Here is an 18,670-nt window from a genome sequence, read left to right as displayed (position 1 = left end):
ATGGCACAGCAATCCACTCACTCCATCCTATCTATTCCATTCAACCCCGACACTCCTTCTCTTGTGTTTCGCAAAAGATCAAATAAGGGACGACGCAGTGCGGTACGATACGATACGATACGACACGATACGACACGATACGATACGATACGTACGGTACACTACATTCGACGTCGCTACGCAGGCCATAGTCGACACTGTTACTTTTCCGCAACGGATCTTGTAGCTCGGAGGCATACCATAACTCACAGTCCAGTCCAGTCCCTTTTTGCGGCATATGGCTGCTGCCACTCCTTGTGTCATCGATTGCATTCTCTACCCGATCCGATTTCAGGAACTGCCTTGTACAACTTCTGCAGGTTCCCATCCATGAGATAGATAACTTGCTGCGGCTTCGTGCGGATTCGTGCATCAACCCAAAGTTGCGCGATCACCTCATTACCACTCTTCGCGAGATCTCTTTTCAACTTCCAGAAACCCATGCTCAGGAGGCATCATGACGCGCCCGCAGATTATCCGAGCCGGTAGGAATCTCCACAGGAGTTTAAATGCAGAAGATATCTACTAATTGCCAATCCTGACAGACTCGATTGATCTCCAGGACCAAAATTCCCCGTCGGCACAGGACCACACCCGGCAACCTACAAGCCCAGGCGCTCTAGGCGTAGGACCCCCAGCGCCACATCAGGCAGAGGCTTTGCGAGAAGTAGCGGTAGAGGCCGCGGAAGAGAATCACAGAAGTCCAAGAGTGTCGAAGGAGTGGTCAAAGGGGGATGTCCATCAAGCACAGCAATACGGCGACGAGCTGGCAGCGAGGGTGACGTCAAACTTGACCGGCACCAATCTCCAACAACAAGACGATCTGGCCATTGCGCAGAATGGAGGTTCAACAAGCGAAGATGCCGACATGGCAGACGCGGAGGGCGATGATCTGATGGATGATGATATGATGGACAAGATCTCCAGCTCTCCCTCAATCGATGATGGTGGGTATTCCCTTCCGCACTTGTGGCCCCAGCGAGGCGATTCTCTTTCGCAGAATAATCCGATCGGTTCTCCCTCGTTTCCACAAGCGTGCTACGAGAGTTCATCCCCTTTTGTGGAGACACCGGATCATTTCCCTCTAAGACCTCAGCCTGATCCCATCGACAAGGACGATGGTCAAAGTAGCCAGGCTAAGCGGCATCGTTTTCGTCATTTTCTTGGTGAGTATCTGGACGGCACCGGCAGCGAATCCAACCACGAGGACCAAACAGCCGAGACTTCCCCCCTTCATACAGGTCCTGGATACCGGCCCGTCGAAAGTTACGATAACGATTTTGACCTCGATTACTATAGCGATCAACTAATAGCAGACGATCTCGCCCTACTCAGCGAGGACTTAGAGCCTGGTGTGGGAGACTCAACAGAACTCCCTGGCGAGCGACCCATCGAGCAAGAAAATCCCACAGGCGACGAAACAGGAATAACCATACCCTACGAAAGTTCCGAGGATGAAGATGACGATTACGAAATTCCTTATTCTGCTGACTCTAGATTTGTTGATTCGGGTTGGGGTGGTGAAAGCTTACAAGAACTAGAGGACATCGATTTCGAATTCGTCTATGCGTTACACACGTTTGTCGCAACTGTTGAAGGCCAAGCGAATGCTACTAAGGGTGACACTATGGTGCTGCTTGATGACAGTAATAGCTACTGGTGGCTTGTCAGAGTTGTCAAGGACAGTAGTATTGGTGAGTTCATCTGACGCGATGTCGAATTCCCAGGCCAATGAGATGCGTAGGATATTTGCCAGCAGAACATATCGAAACGCCGACAGAACGACTAGCTCGTTTGAACAAACACAGGAATATTGACGTACGTTCTTTTCTATCTGTAATTAATTCTTGGGCTAATACAAGCAAAGCTCACTTCAGCAATGCTGGGAGATCAAGAAGCGAAACCGAAAAATCCACTCAAGAAGGCTATACGCAGACGGAATGCTAGGACTGTCACGTTTGCAGCCCCAACATATGTGGAAGCTTCGGATGTCGATTATTCAACAGACGAGGAAGACGGAGAAGGTGATTACTATGGCCAGAACGGGCAGCAAGATCAAAATGTGGAGCATCAGGACCAAGAAATTGTGGAGGAGGAGATCAAAATCGCCGAGCCATTGGACGCACGACCCGACATCCGAGAAGTTGGGTCAGAATCGGCAGAGCCAGATGTCGATAAAGACTCCGCAAGCAAGCCCAGCTCTGACATCACTCGATCTAGTGATGAGTTCTTCGATGGGAAGATAGAGAGTAAATCTCGAAATGGTACCCTGAGGAATACGGACTCCTTCTTCAAGGACGATTCTGTGGAGACGAGGAAGATCACACTCACTCCCAATCTACTCAGAGATGATTCGAGCTCGTCTACGAGGACGTCCAACGAATCCAAGGAACAGAAGCAACGTGCGAGTCTAGATAAGCTTGAGAAAGATTCCCCAGAGAAGTCCAAAGACAGGAAAGATAAGAAAGATAAGAAGGAGAAGGAGAAGAAACCAGGCATGCTCAGTGGCCTTTTCAAACGGAAAGAGAAGAAATCGAAAATCTCGTCAATTGACGAGGAAATTGAAGAGCTTTCTGAGAAGAGGTGGAACGATAACCAAAGGGCGTCCCCTTCGCCCAGCAAAGAACTCGAGGAAAAACCACCTACTGAGGCTGCGGTAGTTTCTCAGACTCTTGAACGTAAGGCGAGTAAACAGCAGCAACCGTCCCGAACAGAATCGTCACCCATCCAAAAGGGGGCACAGTCTAGACAGCCCATAGTTGCGGAACCAGTCCAAGCGCCTGCCCCTGAAAAGGCACCACCAGCTGAATCGGCTCCAGCGCCCTCGATGCGTATTGTCAAATCAGAGCCATCGAGCGAGGATCTTTCGCAGCAACGAATTGTCTCCCCTGTACTTACTAAAGCACAGCAACCCCAGGGTGCTTCTCCCGAAGCTACCCTCAGTCGGAATACTTCTGAGGTTGGCATGGGCCAGGCTATACCCGCATCACAGAAAGAACAGAAGGCGGGTGGCAAGATCTCCAAGATACTTCGCTCGGCCAATCCCAGCACTTCTGAGCCACGCCCTGTCAAGGCAAAGAAAGCCAAATCTCGCGTGGAGCTGGATGACTTCGATTCGTCCAGTGAGGATTCTTTGGTGGAAGAGCCTGCTGGTGAGCCAAGTAAACAGAGTCAACGTCCAGTTCCTGGAAGCTTTCCAGACAACTATATTTCGACAACTGCCACGGAACGATCTACTTTTGCGGATGAGAGACTTTCCGAGTCTCCGGTGCAAGCGTCTCCTGGTATATCCTCGGGATCATACCCACCGGCTCTCATGGTCGATTCATCAAGTCAAGAAGATCAACCTTCACCTGTATCATCGCCTTCACCAGAATTGATAGATGCAGACGATGTACGGGAGAAGAAAGGTACGGGGAGCTCTACAACCTCCACGTCAACCGCAACATGGAGCGATGCACATCTGCGAACATTCTTTGATGATGATGCGGACATCAAAGACCTGCTGGTGGTGGTATATGACAAGTCAGGGGTAGTCCCTGCCGGGCCCGACCATCCAATTATGGGAAGTCTCTTCAAGGAGGAGAATGCGAAGCTGGCTGACATAACCAATGTAAGTCGTTCATTATCTCTGGTGAAGGAGTGACATGCGCTAATGAAGCTCAGCGCCTGGATGGAATGCTTGGAGACTGGCTGGCTCGCAAAATGCGAACGCAAAGCTCGAGGTAGCAGCACTCTTATTTCTACTTGTACTATATAAACGATGCACACGAACATGATAAATGAGGATTCCTGAAGGCGAAGCGTCTGATTTCTCCGTCTCGTACCGGCTGGCGGGCGGCAGTGGGCAACCGGAAAAGGGGGGCTGGGGCCAAGTCCCGACGGCGTGGGCAACATGGGGATCAGTCTATACCATATTGGATGATGTGTTCTTCAAAGCTGTATCAGTATTTCCAGACACAGTTTCCCGTACTTCTCGACGTCCTCAAGCATGGGATGTTGCTTCTATTGTTGCATTCTGTCTCACGTTGATCCCAATCAATCCCTGGTTCGTGACATGGTCGTAGTGGTTCCAGTCAACGACTGCACGCACTTCTTTCCAGTCCAGTCCAGTCAGTAAGTATACTTTTGGATAGCGTAACAAGCAAAAGGAGATGGAGCGGTACTCACATCAACGATGCAATGCAAACTCCCCTTAATTGTACAAACACGATCATATAATTATATAATAAGTCCCATATAAAAGTCACGGTCAGTGCTGCAAGTTCTCTTGAGAATATTGGCATTCGACTAGACTAGGTCGGGCTTAGCGTGGGACCCGTCCTCCCGCATCCCGTTAGACCCGGCCCGGACTCCAGATCCACCTGCAATCTAAGCCTAAGGACCGAATTGGAGACTATCGCTCTGGAACTATCCTCAACTCACTCTGGCAGCAACCTCACTCACTCATCTACCACCATTCCATCTCCATCTCCCATCTCCATCCAGCCAGCCAGCCAGCAGATGTCTCAACATAGCATGGCCTATGCATCCGGCACCGCCATGTATCCCGAGAGCGACGCTGACGACGAGTACGAGAGGAGTGTGCACGACTCATCCCCTCCTCTGGCAACAGACTCCGAGGCGACAGACTCGAATCCCTCGTCGAACGAGCACACGCCGACGACGTATGGTGCCCCGGGCTCCGGGGACAGGCTGCCAGAGACCATCATCACCGAGTGGACTGCGGATGAATGCGCGGACTTTGTCGGGAGCTTGGGATTGCAGCAATACGTGGATCAGTTCTTAGGTATGGCTCCCTACTCTTGGTCTGGAATTGGGATGTGCACTTACCCGATGTAGAAAATGAGATCGTGGGGGAGGCTTTGGTGGCGCTACAGCATGAGGATCTGAAGCAGATGGGTGTTACGAGTGTTGGACATCGACTCACGATCTTGAAAAACGTTTACGATATCAAGACCAAGCAGGATATACCCCTAGAGAGCGATCACTATGTGCCCTTGTGTGAGTACGCACCTGTGTTATCCTAATCACGGTTGCTGATTCCCATCAGCGGCAGATGCAGAGGCACAATACGCAACGGCAACTCTGAAAGATATTAAGCATCTGGTGGAACAACTACGATTACGGGATGAGAGAATGAGTATTGCAGAGATGGAACTACGCAGGATAACGTCCGAATATGCTCGATTGCGAGAGGAGCTTCTGCCCGTATTTCGTATGGCGAAAGAAGGACAGCCACTGCCTTACCCTTCGGATTCCAACAACCAAGCCTCATACCCTTACGATATTCCAAATACAATATCGCCGCCTGCACCCACGCCTCCATCGGCCCATTCTGTGAGCGGTCTTTCACGAAAATTTTCCACAAAGCCGCTCTATTTCGACAACCAGAAAAATTCCTCTCCGACATATTTCCAAGCTACCCAGGAAAGACCTTTGATTGAGCAAACTCTTGATCCTGCAAGTGCAGCTGAGAGGGCAGTAATTTCATCCTCACATCTGGCCGCCATGAATGGGGGCTCACAACCATCAACATCACCCGGCTACCCTTCACCTCTTAGCCAACCCTCACCAACTTCACCCCCGATAGTCGGCGGCTCCACTCTCGCCTCCCGATCCTACCGCTCCGGCTCCGACCAACCCACACCCGCCCGAAGCACTTTCGGACAAGACAACGACCAATACCAAGCCTCGACCTACTCGCGAGATTCTCAAAAACCCGCGCCCTCACGGCGAGCCCCAACCCCTGCCTCCGACACGCCCTCCTCCAACGGCTCCGTGGAGATCTTCAAGTCCTTCCGCGTCAGTATGGAAGACCCGTGCTACAAAGTCCTGCCCGCTGCTTTGAAGAAATACAACATCAACGCCCCGTGGGAACAATACGCCTTATACATCGTCTATGGTGATAAAGAACGTTGCTTGGGGATGGAGGAGAAGCCGCTGATTCTGTTCAAGCAGCTTGATAAGGAGGGAAAGAAGCCAATGTTTATGCTGAGGAAGATCACCCCTAATGGGGATGTGCAGGTCGAGGGGCCGGGAAGCGCTGGACTAGATAGAAATATGGGGAGGGGCATGCAGGCCGTGTATGATCCGCCCGGGGGAATCATATGAGTGTTTTTACGTGGGAGAAGCCTAAGATTTGAAACGATCCTTTGGAGGGGGCTAAGATGGTCTTCTGGATTAGATCAGAAGACGCTGTGCTACTGTACGCAGCTGGTATGACTTGCATAGCGGGCGGCGAGCGAAAGCGAATTGCGAACTTGAAAGGGGCGTGCATCTTGTTGCGACGGTGCTGTCGTTTGTGCAATATACCTGCAGGAAAGGGCTGGGATCTGTGTGTGATGTCGGGTTTAATGGGGGCTAGCTAGGGGATAAAAGGACCTGCAGGCATTTTTGCATTAGGTGTCTGTCGAAAAAGAATGAGGCCTTAATGAAAGTATAAAGATCACTCCATCTGTATCTTTCGATATATCTCCCTGCCGTTTCTTTTTCCTTTCTCGTTCCTGATCCTCACATGTACGTTTGTCGCAGATGATATGAGCCGAGTTCTTGGAGATGTTAATATATTGTATCATACATATACACGTAGGTAGTATATGCATACGGCTTGTTACTGCAACTTTACTCGCAACTCTCTTTCACTTCGCTGCCTGTACTACCGGTACCGGTACTACCTATCTGTTTGACCTTCATCCGAAGACTTCGTCTTGGATCTTTGTCTCACTAAGTATCTAGGCAGGTACCTAGAGAAGGTTTTTTTTTTTTTTTTTTCCCCTTGAGTCAGGACATTTGTGTATATATTTTTGATTTTTTTTCTTCGACGATCCCGTGGCTGATTCTAACCTTTTCAGCTCGCGGGCTTGAATCCTCCTCTCCACTGAGAGAGAGTACCGGTATGTGTACCGGTAGGTAGGTAGGTATGTGGGTGAGTGAGAGGGGGACCAGTGCAAGAGGTGAGTGAATACTACCGTACTACACCACACTACACTACACTGCTCCTTCCTTAATTAAGGAAGTTGCATCGTGGGACTGCGACTACGACTCGGGAGGAGTTTTTGGTATGTACATCTGTCTATCTATTTATTATCTTGCCACCTACTTGGTTTGTGATGTGGTGTAATACCATATAATACGCTACAATACAATACAATACAATACGGGATAGTATGGTTTAGTATACCGGTAGTATACGGTAGTATGCGATTATCAATCGATGCGCGATGCGAGAAGAGCTGGCTCTGAAACGGGACGGGTAAATTGCAAGATATGCAAGATGGAGGGGGAGGGGGAGGGGGAGGGGGGGTTAGGGTTGGTTTGTTTCATGCTGATTGCGTGCAGTAATGCCAAAGGCGTTTCTTCTTCTTCTACCTCCTCTTCTTCTTCGGGATTTTAACATCTGGATACAGAGAAAAAAAGCGAGAGAGAGAGAGAGAGAGAGTCCCCAAGTAAGAGCAGAGAACGTCGTCCAATTACGAACGCATAACTGGGTACACATAATATCATATGTAAACATCATAGCCGGACGCGCGGGTGCACCACGCATGCAAGCTCTGAACATCAAACAATACGAATACTACAAAGAGGCGAAGAATTGCCGGCGGGGTTTTGATGATGATGTTTCCCATCTATCTAGCTTTGCGTGTTTGGCGGATACTACGAGCTTGGGATTTGATATTTGTATGTGTGTGTGTGTGTGTGTGTGTGTGTGTGTGTGTATGTGTGCGTGTTCTAAACTCCTGTAGCTATTTCCTGTTATACAGCCCGGGCATACCATAGCCATACAATGTTGGATGGTATGAAATCTTTGTCATGGATTCGCGCTTTTGAGATTATACCCATTTCAGTAACGGGTATGACGACGGGCTACCCTCGAGTTCAGACAGACGGGGATCAGGAAACGATATCCTCGCTGTACATATACTCCTTTTCTCCATGAGGGGAAAACGGCGATCGTGAAGTTTGCCAGCATGCCGTGTCCTGTGATATTGTATCTCATGCATGGCATCTGCCCGAAATCACTCATATTTGAGTTGACTCGTGCTGCATCTTCTTTTCGGTTCTCTTTCTTTTTCTCTTTTCTCCGCTTGTTTTCTTCTTGGGAATTCTTATACTGGTCTAGTCGAAAGCCGCTCTTGTCTTATTCTCTCTTTTCTGACATCTGCTTCTCCAGCAATAAGGTTCCTTCTTGCTCCTGACATGTTCTTTGTCTGGTCCGCGTTGAGTTTCTCGACGGCCAGACCCTGCAATTCGAAGGCTCTATTGTCGTTGAGATAGCCTTTCCCCCACCAACCCACCCCCCCCGGAGTTTCACAACCCTTTTTTGACAACCCTTTTCCACAATCCTTTCTCCGTATTAGCAATATTCTTTGTGCGACTTCGGCTCATCACATAGAAAAATGAGGAAGCACATCACGTGTGGGTACACATCAGAGCTCTAAGGGGAAAGAGCGAGACGAAGAGCGTGACCATCCGCTCCGTGAGGTAGGTAAGTGCATCCAAGACCTGTTTCGCACGTGAGTAAAAACTCGAGAAATTCGAGGCTGGTCAACCCTCAAGATATGATGCTCTCTTTCACATCACCAATCTCATTTCATCTGCCCGCTTAAAGATCATCGAGAGCTCTCCCCAGGGTGCCGATTGCGAGGGGCAGGAGGTTGAGCTTATTATCGCCAAGGACCTAAATTCAGGAGGAATGTTAGCATGAAATATTCATAGATAGATACAACTCATTGTAGTGTGTTGTAATTTTTTTTCGTATTGTACAGTTCGCAATCCTGGAGGGGAGTGGGTGACGCTAGCTACCTATGTCAGGACTCAAAGCCACCAATTTCATACTATGGACGACATTGTAGACGACGCTGCGAAGAAACCCACCCAAGCATCGTAAAGTCCACGCAGGAGTGTACAATTTGCGTGAAGAGGATTTGTTGATTTCGGAGAAGCTGAATAGAAGAGGAAGATGTGGATGATTTGTCGTGGAGCCGACAGAGGTAATGAATGGTAAAGGTAGGTCGTCGGATTAAGGATATATACACAGAGAGAGAGGTGTATCAGTAGCGAATTGTCGGACTGAGGCAGTAGCAACACGGTGGGATCTTAGCGCCGCGTGTAGCACGTGGCACTGTCTTATGGGCCACGTGAAATCCTAATCATCAAAACCTACCACGAAAGGCACAGAACGCTCCAGGTCACGGGGGTAGCACACGTATTATGAATATATCCCCATAAGCAGCAAGGTGAGGGTGAGATGGGTAAGATGAACCACTACCCCCATGAATGGGATAAATGGGATGGGCTCAACATATCTACCTACTTACTCACCTACCGATCTATCTATCCATCATACTTATCTAGTAGCACGACGGGAAGGCCATACTACTCTTTGCAATCTCCGATCCTCGAGACAACGACGGCCACCTGCTTCTTTTGTTTGGGTGATCCGCGTTCTGCTGCAGCTCGCTTGCTTACTTAAGCGGAACGAATTCGACTTCCCCCCCACTCTGAGTTGAGATAAGATGAGGCACGTACTTGTACAACATCTAGAAAAGGTGTGGTGCTTTATGTATGTATATATGTATAAATACATATTTCTTGGAGAAGGTAGCAGCAGCTCAAGAACAAAAAGCCTCTCAAACACACATACACAACATCAAAAATGTCGTCAAGACCACCAAAGCCAACAGTCCACATCGCATGCAACAGGTGCCGCAGCCAAAAGCTTCGTTGTCTCCGGATCGAGTCGCACCCGACCTTCTCCTGCATCCGCTGTGTGCGCTGCAACGCCGAGTGCCTCACCCGGCCCTCCAAGCGATCAGGCCGTCCCAAGAAGTCAGCCAGCACCGCTCCACGCCTCCTGGCTGATCCGAGCGAGGTGATGCCGCCGACCGCCGTCGAGGGCTGCTGGTACGATTTCGACCTGCTCGCTGTTGATACGCGCGAGCTGTCCTCGTCGTCGTCGTCGTCCGGCTGGCCGCCCGTCGATGCTGACGAAGCCTATCTTCACGAGACGTCTATGTTCGGGGGAGGGAGCGAGGCGTGTACCATCATGTACTCCTCCCCAGACGAGGTTGCGAGTCCTCCCGGACGGGGCGGCTCCATGGACAGCAGCGCTCCGTGCAACCCGGTTCCGGAACCGTCGCCCGAGCGGGCGCACTCCCTTGTTGACTACGAGTCTCGCGTGTTTGCCTTGCAGCGCGACCTCTCGAGTCTCTTGGCTATGCTAGAGTCGGCGCCGTGGGTCATGGCCGAAGATCTGCGGCTGACGTGCGCCCACGACTCCCGGCATGGTCTGTCGGATGTGTGTCAGATCGGCTTCAGGTCGAATCCTTTGGCGGTCATTACGCAGAAGTCAGGGTATGTGGAGACTCCCGATATCTCCCTCCCACTCATTCTCTCTGCCGAGGCATTCTGTCGCGTACAAACCGAATTCCACGGAATCTTCTTAGAATAACAAGGCAGCTGATGATATCTAAGCGAATTTGCTCAACTTCTGCGTTCGTTCCAGTACCCGGCAGCAAGTCATCATAGGAGTCCAGCAGCCAGTCCGGACTCGCCGCCATCGGCAAATCCTCGCCGGGCAGTCCCTGATCTCCTAGGTATCCTGGCCTGCCACCTGCTCGTCGTCTCCATCTATGACTGCGTTATCCACCATTTCTTGACTCAACATCACGCCGACACCCTGGCTTCCAGTCCCCAGCTTCGGCTAGGTGGCATCGCCATCCCGTTCGAGCCCAATCTACTGGGAAACAGCCTGTTCCGCGTGGTGGAGGGCCAGCTTCGACCGATCGAGGTTCTGCTGGGTCTCCCAGATGAGTTTTGTGTCGCTGGAAATTCGGGATCGTGCGGTGAAGAGATGGGTTGCGGGGTGTTTAGTAGCCCGGGAAACGAGGCGCTTTTCATGGCGCTCATGCAAGTCGAAGCGGAGACCGGGGCCATGGGGGTCATAGAGTCGCTGAAAAATAACATGCGTGTCCAGACTTTCAATTGATCGAGTGCGGGTTTCTTCAACTACAATAGAGGTAGAACATAGAATATCAGACTGCCATTTAGAACGGGCGCGACGAAATATCTTACATCGTGATGAGAAATTCGGGATCCAGGGATGCTGGCTAGTAGTAGAATTCGTTGTACAGGCTATAGTGTCGTTGAATGAGGTAAAGAACAGTCGCCGCTCGTACTTCTCATCGCCGCTCGCTCTATCTATCTACACATCATCACCATCTGCTGTGCCGTTTACTGGCACGTGCCACCAACTTCCATCTGCCGATATGTGAGCATAAAAATCCCAAGCCGCGCAAAATTCAGTTCAACGCTGGGTCTCGTCGCCAGGATATTGCATGAGGCCCGCGTCACTGCACCACTCGGGCAGGCACGTCCCGGGCCTCATACAGCCATCCAGCACCTCAAAGGCGGACGCCCGCTTTTACGGTCACGTGCGGGCAGGCGCCCTATGCCATGTTCAAAACTCTCGTTTCCTCCGAGAATTAGAGCTGAAAGGGTAGAATAACCGTACCTATTGTACCAAAAGGTGTAAAACTCTTGTTTTGCATCATGAAATCAATCACAGGCTGCATGGGAAGCGCAAAGACTTCCTCTGGCACGTTTGATTGTCGAAGATCGTGATCAATATGCTCTGGAGAAAGGCCAACTCCTTGGTCGTGTCGGGAATCGCCATCTTGTTGTGCCTCCGTAGACGTCCCTTCGGTCGCTTCATTTGGTGGTTGTGCTGAGCGTTGGTCTGTTGCGAAACTCAATATCGGCTACTCATAACGCAAGGAAATAGCTTACCAGTCGACAGCTTCTGAAAGATGTTACACAGCCCGTCTAACACTGGCTCTACAGGATGGTCTTGTTCCACAAGGCGTCCTAGTGTTCCACAGCAAAGCGCCCATGCCGAGTGTATCTCGTCAATGTCGAATCGCAGATATCCAAGAGGCTTGAGGCATGCTTCGGTGAGCAATACAACCGTTCCGGCAGTACATAGATCTAGGGAGGATGTGAGCAATCCAAGTTAAAAAAATGGAAAGAATCCCGCAGGGAGGAACGCACAGAATGTCGTAGACCACCAAGAGCCAGAAGCTGCTTGGGTAGTGGCATTGGAAAGTAGATTGATGAGATCGATTGCTGCACTCAAGCAGGACGTGGCAGACTGGGAATCTAACTGAGAGCGAAGGCTATGGGATTTCGTAATGCGATCACCGTTTTGGTTATCGGCCGTATCGGCCGAGTGTTGAGGCCATATCTTTCTACAAACCCGTAGAAATGTTGGGCGGTGTAGCAAGACTTGGGTATGAAGGAATCTGAAAGAAAATAGTCAGCATCTACGAGTGATGGGTATTCATTCCACTGACTGCGCATGAAGAACATTTGTCTGCATCTCGATCATCGGTTGCCACTGGCGCGGAATCGAAGCCCTGGTGTCGTTGCCTGTCTTCCAGTGCAGGAGAATGGGAATAGTGTCTTCGAAATTTGAGAGCTCGTCGTCTAGAGAAATGATCGAATCCGAGTCAGGGGTCTGAGCCTCACTGCTCTTACTGCCTTTCTCGTTGTCATTGCTGGCACCTGGCGATGACCATAGCCCGTAGAGCGTCGACAGTGACTTCCCAAGAATGAAGTACAACTTGATTGTCTCATTATAGAAAGTAAATTGCGACAAGGGTTGATTCAACCTTAATGCTTCATCTTCGGTGGCTGAAGGTAGAGGGATAGTAATTTGACAGGGTGTCATCATTGGACGTCCAAGTGTCATACTTGCTTCTCTGTTGACTCATTAGCCACTCTCAAGCGATAATAACATGGGGAACCTACATATCCATCATGGTACAGCCGTACCATACCCGACGACGAAGTTCAACTTCTTTGGCGTCTGTCCGCGAACCACGGTCTTCGGCATGCAGTCCCAATCCCTGGGCAATGCGGCAAGCTAAACCCAGCGAGGTCCAGCATTGACTGGGAGACGGTGTGCTCTGAAGGAATTGAGCAATGATCAGCAGGGTCTGTACAAGTCCGATACTGCCTTCGTCCAATATATCAACCTGTAACAAACTTTTCGAGCGAAGAAAGAAGGTCTGTGATGAGGAGTCTCGCTCTTGGTGTGATATAGCAGTGTCAGATAGCTGGCAACCAAGCGCAAAAATCGCGTTCAGAGCACAGTGAAAGACGACGGTGCGAGAATCCGAAAGTCCTGGCGTTCCTAGACCAAGATCGCTTGTCTGGAAGTCTTCTTGAGTCTGACGAGAGGGGAGCCATAAGTCCTGGTACGCTTCCATGAAATTGTCTTTGTCAATAAACGGATAGAGAGTGTGCGATCGAAGCCAGTATGCTTCTAGTAGAGCGTCTGCTACATCTCGTTGGGGAAGCGAGAAATTCTCAGATAAAAGTGATGGTGTTCCCAGTGACTTCTCTCGAGAGGGGACTGGATTTGACGTGGGTTGAAAACTACTTGTCCGTCTCCTGCTAGTGGTCCGAAAACTTTTTTTGTCTTGTCGCATAAGATTGGTAGCTGTAGAGCTGCCATAAATTTGGCTGGCCACATTGGATGGTGAAGCGCCTCGGTTATCGATGAAGGCTCTCGAGCCCACCGCGTCGGCTGGGGTTTTTTCACCCTCAGTAGCCCTGAGAGTAGGTCTATTGACAGACATCCAGGCATTGGAAGATGTGGGCGAGGATGGAAGTCCATGGCGTTTTCCAGAGTGAGTCTCTGACCCCCGTTTATCACGCCCTAGCTGTGCTGAGGGTCCTTGCTTCGAGGAAGCGATCTCGCGTTCTAGACTGTGAATGCGATCGATCAAACTCTGGGTATTGAGACGGCTTTTCATGAGTTTCAGTAATGATGGCGAAGTCTTCATAATCTGTCTGGGCGGTCACTCACGGTCTGACAACTGCTGGCCCAGGTCCATCTCTTGAGTAAGCGCACAATATCTCAGTTCCGTATCGCTCCGACCTTTGGAAACAGGGCCCACAGGCACTAATGGTACGGATTTCGAAGTAAGCATGTCTTCTCATGTAAATGGAGAAATAGTTTTTTGTTTTTTTTCTTTTTCATTTTCATTTTCTTTTTTTTTTCTTTTCTTTTCTTTTCTTTTCCCTTTTTTTTTTTCTTCAAAATTGGACAGGCATGTTTTGGGTGGTGGTGCATGGGCCAAAGCTTCTTTGCTTCCTGCGCCTGCGTCGGTCGACAGGCGCCCCGGGAGACAATACAAGGAGGCAGGAAAATCAAAGTGAAAATCAAAGTGAAAATCAAAATGGAGGTTAAAGTGAATAGAAGGTTACTTACGGCCTGCCGCCATCGCATTTGGATTTCTTGGCATGGCAAACGTCGCATGCGCTCAAGACCTTTTGGCGTTTTGCTGGGCGCGGTGTATCAGCGGTGTTGACGGCGGTGTTATCGTCGTCGTCGTCTCCCGGCCGCGTCACCGTCGCAATCGGAGAGACCGCTGCCGCTGAATCGACGACGGACTGCTGATCGGCATTGGAATTCGGATCCATGAGTTCGGGGTGTGTGGTACCGATGTTACTTTGGCGACGTTACTTTGGGGGGTTTGGGGGTTTGGGGAGGGGATGAAAGTTGTCGGAAGTGGTTGTAAGAAGGGAAGAAAAGAGAAGGGGAAGGGAGAGGGAGAGGGAGAGGGCGGGAAGAGAGAAGAGACGGGGCGGTCGGCTTCCGAGATGTTGAGGCGCGCCACGGAACGAAACGCCGACAAGTCCGACCCGCTGGTTCCACCACCGAGGCTATTGGATCCCCGCGGCATGACCTCTTCTGCCCTATATCCGACTATCCGACGTCTGACATGTGTGTATATATATGTGTGTATGTATGTATATTTTATATATTCATATATACATACATACATACACACACACACACACACATACATACATACACCATCATACATCCCGCATCATCTGGAGATTCCAGAGGATGCGCAACTGACTGGCAAGTCCGAGAGGTCGGAAGCGAGAAACTCGCTAGTAGATAAATGAGACCGCGATAGCGACAAGTCCGATCATACCCCATATACCTATATTAATATACGGATGGATCACCCGAATCAAGGCGAGCAGTATCAATCATACCGAGTCAGGTCCCGTCCCATGACCTATATTACTTACTCACTTCTCCATCGTATTTGCAGCAAGATCCCCTGACCGAGCGGAAAGGCCTCCGCTGCCCCCGATTTCTCCGCTTCGACTGCCGGAAGAACCCACCACGAACGACAGGTGACTTGTATATAGTTGACGGGATGAATCAGCTGCAGGCGAGACCTTCTTTCGTTTCCATTTGTCTCTTCTCCTGAATATTCTCAATCGCGACACGGCTTCCTCGCTCCCTCGCTTCCTTGTCAGGGTATTGATCACGGTGAAGATCTGGGAGGGTGTGTATTTACCCACGATGCCGCTCACCAGAACGGATTTTGTGGCGTCGGGAGACCCGAGGACAGTGGATGAGAGGATCGTTGTTGGTATTGTATGAGGCGACGAGTAGGCGTCCGTCGTGGTGAGAGGTTCAGTAATATATCCGGCGGCACAAGATGTCGCGTCTCTCTTCTGCCCTTGCATCCCGTGGCGTATCCGATCCCAATCGATAGAGCCGGCTTCCTCATGATTGTACCCAAGAAAGGACCGGCCGTCGTCCTATGGTAGGATACGTACTTGATTGTTTCGACACTCTTTTGCAAAAAAAAAAGTTGAATTGCATTCTGGGGTATTATAGGGTGATACTAGGTCGATTCAAGAGAAGATTACAGCTGCGCAAGGGTTTGGCGCTTGGAAGATCGATTTGATAGACTGTATATAAGCCCTCAGCTTTGCACGTCTCCGTACCCCTTAGGAGGTCCTAGGACGAGGAGCGCATGCTACGCTGCATAGTCCGCCAGACGTTAATAAATACAACAACAACAAGAACAACGAAAGCTGCAGATGAGCTGGGCTCGCGTTGCAGAGCGAGGTGATCTCCAATGTCATGGATCAATTATGGTAACATATATCAACAGCCACATTCCAACTCCGGCCTTATGATGACGACGCAATCCCCTACTTCGCAGGTGTGCAGGCTTATTACATGACGAACAAGAATGATCAAAAGAGTTCGGGGTTTGGGGCACTCGCAAGCTGGGTCCAGATCACTGGCATCAATAACGCTCACCACGGAACGAGAACACCAGAATAGTTGCATATGCCTACCTACCTACCGATGGTACTCTCAGAGATCCTCGAAATTTAGACAAGAGCCTCATATTCCTTCTATGATTTGGTATCTGACTTGGCCGCAGAAAGCATAAACTAAGTGAGATCTCTCCATGGGACCTGTTGGTATCGAACATCCGATTATCCAGCTCCACACGCGCGCCTAACGAAACAAATCCATAAACGTATCCATCCGCATGTCGCAAAGAAATCTTTGCCACATGGCAAGACAAACGCCATACTCCTACCACCTGCCCCCTCGATGTTTACTACGCCTGAAAACAGAAAGAAAACAGAAATGTGGACCCCCTGCCAAGGTGACTGGCATGCTATATGACGAGAAGCTGTTTGCTGCCTGTCGTAAAATGACAACTGAAATCCCTAGGGAGCTGCACAGCGAGCAGCACGCTTGACTCTGAAGTCATCGAGGCAAGACTGGCACTGCAGTGATGAACAGTACGGACACTTGAACCCAACTGGGCCTCGCTTTCGCAGACAACCCATGCACTGAAATTTGCTCTTCATCTGCTGACGAGGCCAGAACTCAGAGTGGAGGCATGACTTGCGTTGAAGAGACGGGGTGGTCGCTTTCTTCGCCTTCCAGATGGCTTCTTGACCACTCTTCTCCTTGCGCAGTCTCTTCTCCTTCTCCTCGGCGGCGAGCTTCTGCTTCTGCTCCTTTTGTTCCGCTTGTGCTTTAACCTCAGCCTCTCTCTTGATTCTCTGTTCAGTGTATTAGCTCATGCTGTTCAGCTAGCTACTTCCTCCTCAAGGCTTTTGGAACAGCATGGAAAATCAGAGATATGATCCCTCGATCTTGGTTCGAAATCTGGGGGACAGTGCAGGAAGGGACCCCTTAATTTTGACCGAACTTCGAGAAATGGGGTTCCCCTCTGTATGAAGAAATGAAAAATGGAACGACTGACCTGATCTCTGGCCTGCACGCGTAGCTCCTCTGCTCTCTTCATGGCTTCTTCCATCTCCTTTATCTTCTTTATCAACTCTGCCCGAGCGTCATCGCGAAGATTGCGAGCGCTACGTCCACCAAAGCCGAATTCATGTTCGCCGAAAGGGAATCCTTCGAAGCCGAAGCCATCGAAGTAATCACCGCGTTCCTCCTGTTCATAGGAATAGTTCTCCCAGTCGTCATATTCATCTCCGCTTTGGTATTGGTCGCTGTTGAAAGAGAATCGAGTGTTCGGGGTTTGGCGGTCATAGTTGGCACGGAGCTCTTGGTTCTTGAGGATCTCATATGCCGCGTTGATCTAGACGAAGGAGGGTCAGTTCTGAAATATAGATAAGGAGGATAAGACCACAGCGTCCCTGGGGTATTGAGGAACGTGGATAGATTGATGAAAGAGCAGGCATACCTTCTGCATATTGGCCGTGGCCTCGGCGTTATCGGGATTCTTGTCGGGATGATGATCACGAGCAAGACGACGGTATGAGGATATGATTTCCCCTTTAGTAGCAGTAGCATCGATCTCGAGGGCCTCATAGAGGTCGAAAGTTGGTCGTAGCGGCATCTTGGATTCGACTTGGTATGAAGGTGTGAAGTAAAGTAAATTTTGATAGGAAAGTGTGCAAGTGTATTGCCAAGATCGGAAGATAGGAAGGCAGGGGGATGGATACCAGAGAAGAAGCCGTCGTTGTTGTAATATTTGAAGAAAGTTGTCGAACGGTCTTGGGGTGGTGAGGTGGTAAGGTGGTGGGTGAGATGGGGAGGTGAGAAAGAGTTCGTCGGAAGACGTTGAGGTCTGAAGTTATATTTCCGGACTAGGCTGTGCAGCGGTGAGTTGGATAGAAAGGACTACCAAAGTCGAACTGAAGGAGAATTTGACTTCAAAGAAAGAGGGTTGAAAAGTGAATCGATGGACTGCTAAAATTTATACCTAAGGAGCTTGATCCGACGCGATTTAAGTCTCGCGTGTGCACGTGCAATTTATCCAAAAAGTCCGTTTGTTCTAGCTCGTTAGGTTACCTCCGGGTTTCTTGTACACCATCTTCTTTTTCTGAGAGAGTAGACAAGAAGCGATTAGCTATCTCCTCCACAAGATTATATGCATTTCCTCCACTACAAGCACAAAATTTCAAACACGTACAAAAAGCAAGTTTGAAAGAAACGATATGAAGTGAGATGCTTTTGAGAAGGAAGAAATCCAGACTAATAATTGGCTTTATAGAAACCATCATTAGCTGCAAGCCTTCGGCACCCACCTTCGGCAGCTGCTACGTCGCAATCTGCTAGGCGGAATCCCAGCCCTCCTCCAGACAGCAATCAGACTCCCGTCCAGAAGACCAAAGCAGGTGGGCCATCTTCCCTCTGGCAATCCTGGGGACTGTCAAACTGGCAATGAGGTAAAAGAGACCGTGATAGCGAGCCAGCACAGCTTTCTCCTCTACAGCTCGATATCATTCTCAGCTGCATCACATTGGCCGAGTC

At 50.0% G+C, this 18,670-nt stretch overlaps 5 protein-coding genes across 5 annotated transcripts; 3 read left to right on the top strand and 2 right to left on the bottom strand.

The window, feature by feature from the left end:
- Positions 1-496: 496 nt before the first annotated feature.
- Positions 497-3,768, top strand: L3040_004248 (uncharacterized protein; the record flags this gene model as incomplete). The annotated part of the gene is made up of 6 exons (XM_066154271.1): positions 497-524; positions 585-986; positions 1,581-1,733; positions 1,784-1,857; positions 1,907-3,652; positions 3,706-3,768. The coding sequence occupies 6 exons, from the start codon at positions 497-499 to the stop codon at positions 3,766-3,768; spliced, it is 2,466 nt and encodes an 821-aa protein (XP_066011908.1).
- A 789-nt stretch (positions 3,769-4,557) lies between these two features.
- L3040_004247 (uncharacterized protein) lies at positions 4,558-6,153 on the top strand (the record flags this gene model as incomplete). The annotated part of the gene is made up of 3 exons (XM_007288974.2): positions 4,558-4,828; positions 4,882-5,043; positions 5,093-6,153. 3 exons carry the CDS (start codon positions 4,558-4,560, stop codon positions 6,151-6,153), a joined length of 1,494 nt encoding a protein of 497 aa, XP_007289036.2.
- Positions 6,154-9,697: 3,544 nt separating this feature from the next.
- Positions 9,698-11,029, top strand: L3040_004246 (uncharacterized protein; the record flags this gene model as incomplete). Its single annotated transcript, XM_066154262.1, has 2 exons — positions 9,698-10,395; positions 10,516-11,029. The coding sequence occupies 2 exons, from the start codon at positions 9,698-9,700 to the stop codon at positions 11,027-11,029; spliced, it is 1,212 nt and encodes a 403-aa protein (XP_066011907.1).
- A 216-nt stretch (positions 11,030-11,245) lies between these two features.
- On the bottom strand, positions 11,246-14,529 carry L3040_004245 (uncharacterized protein; the record flags this gene model as incomplete). The annotated part of the gene is made up of 8 exons (XM_066154255.1): positions 11,246-11,301; positions 11,555-11,779; positions 11,830-12,027; positions 12,091-12,341; positions 12,393-12,800; positions 12,850-13,851; positions 13,913-14,008; positions 14,318-14,529. 8 exons carry the CDS (start codon positions 14,527-14,529, stop codon positions 11,246-11,248), a joined length of 2,448 nt encoding a protein of 815 aa, XP_066011906.1.
- A 2,079-nt stretch (positions 14,530-16,608) lies between these two features.
- Positions 16,609-17,753, bottom strand: L3040_004244 (uncharacterized protein; the record flags this gene model as incomplete). Its single annotated transcript, XM_007288977.1, has 3 exons — positions 16,609-16,950; positions 17,154-17,492; positions 17,598-17,753. 3 exons carry the CDS (start codon positions 17,751-17,753, stop codon positions 16,609-16,611), a joined length of 837 nt encoding a protein of 278 aa, XP_007289039.1.
- Between the last annotated feature and the right edge of the window lie 917 nt (positions 17,754-18,670).

The sequence above is a fragment of the Drepanopeziza brunnea genome (assembly GCF_022702325.1).
Source record: "Drepanopeziza brunnea f. sp. 'multigermtubi' strain 214-2 chromosome Unknown ctg6, whole genome shotgun sequence".
In the NCBI taxonomy this organism is placed as follows: Eukaryota; Fungi; Ascomycota; class Leotiomycetes; order Helotiales; family Drepanopezizaceae; genus Drepanopeziza; species Drepanopeziza brunnea.
Note: the sequence above shows the minus strand (reverse complement) of the source record. Positions and strands in the feature narration are given on the sequence as shown.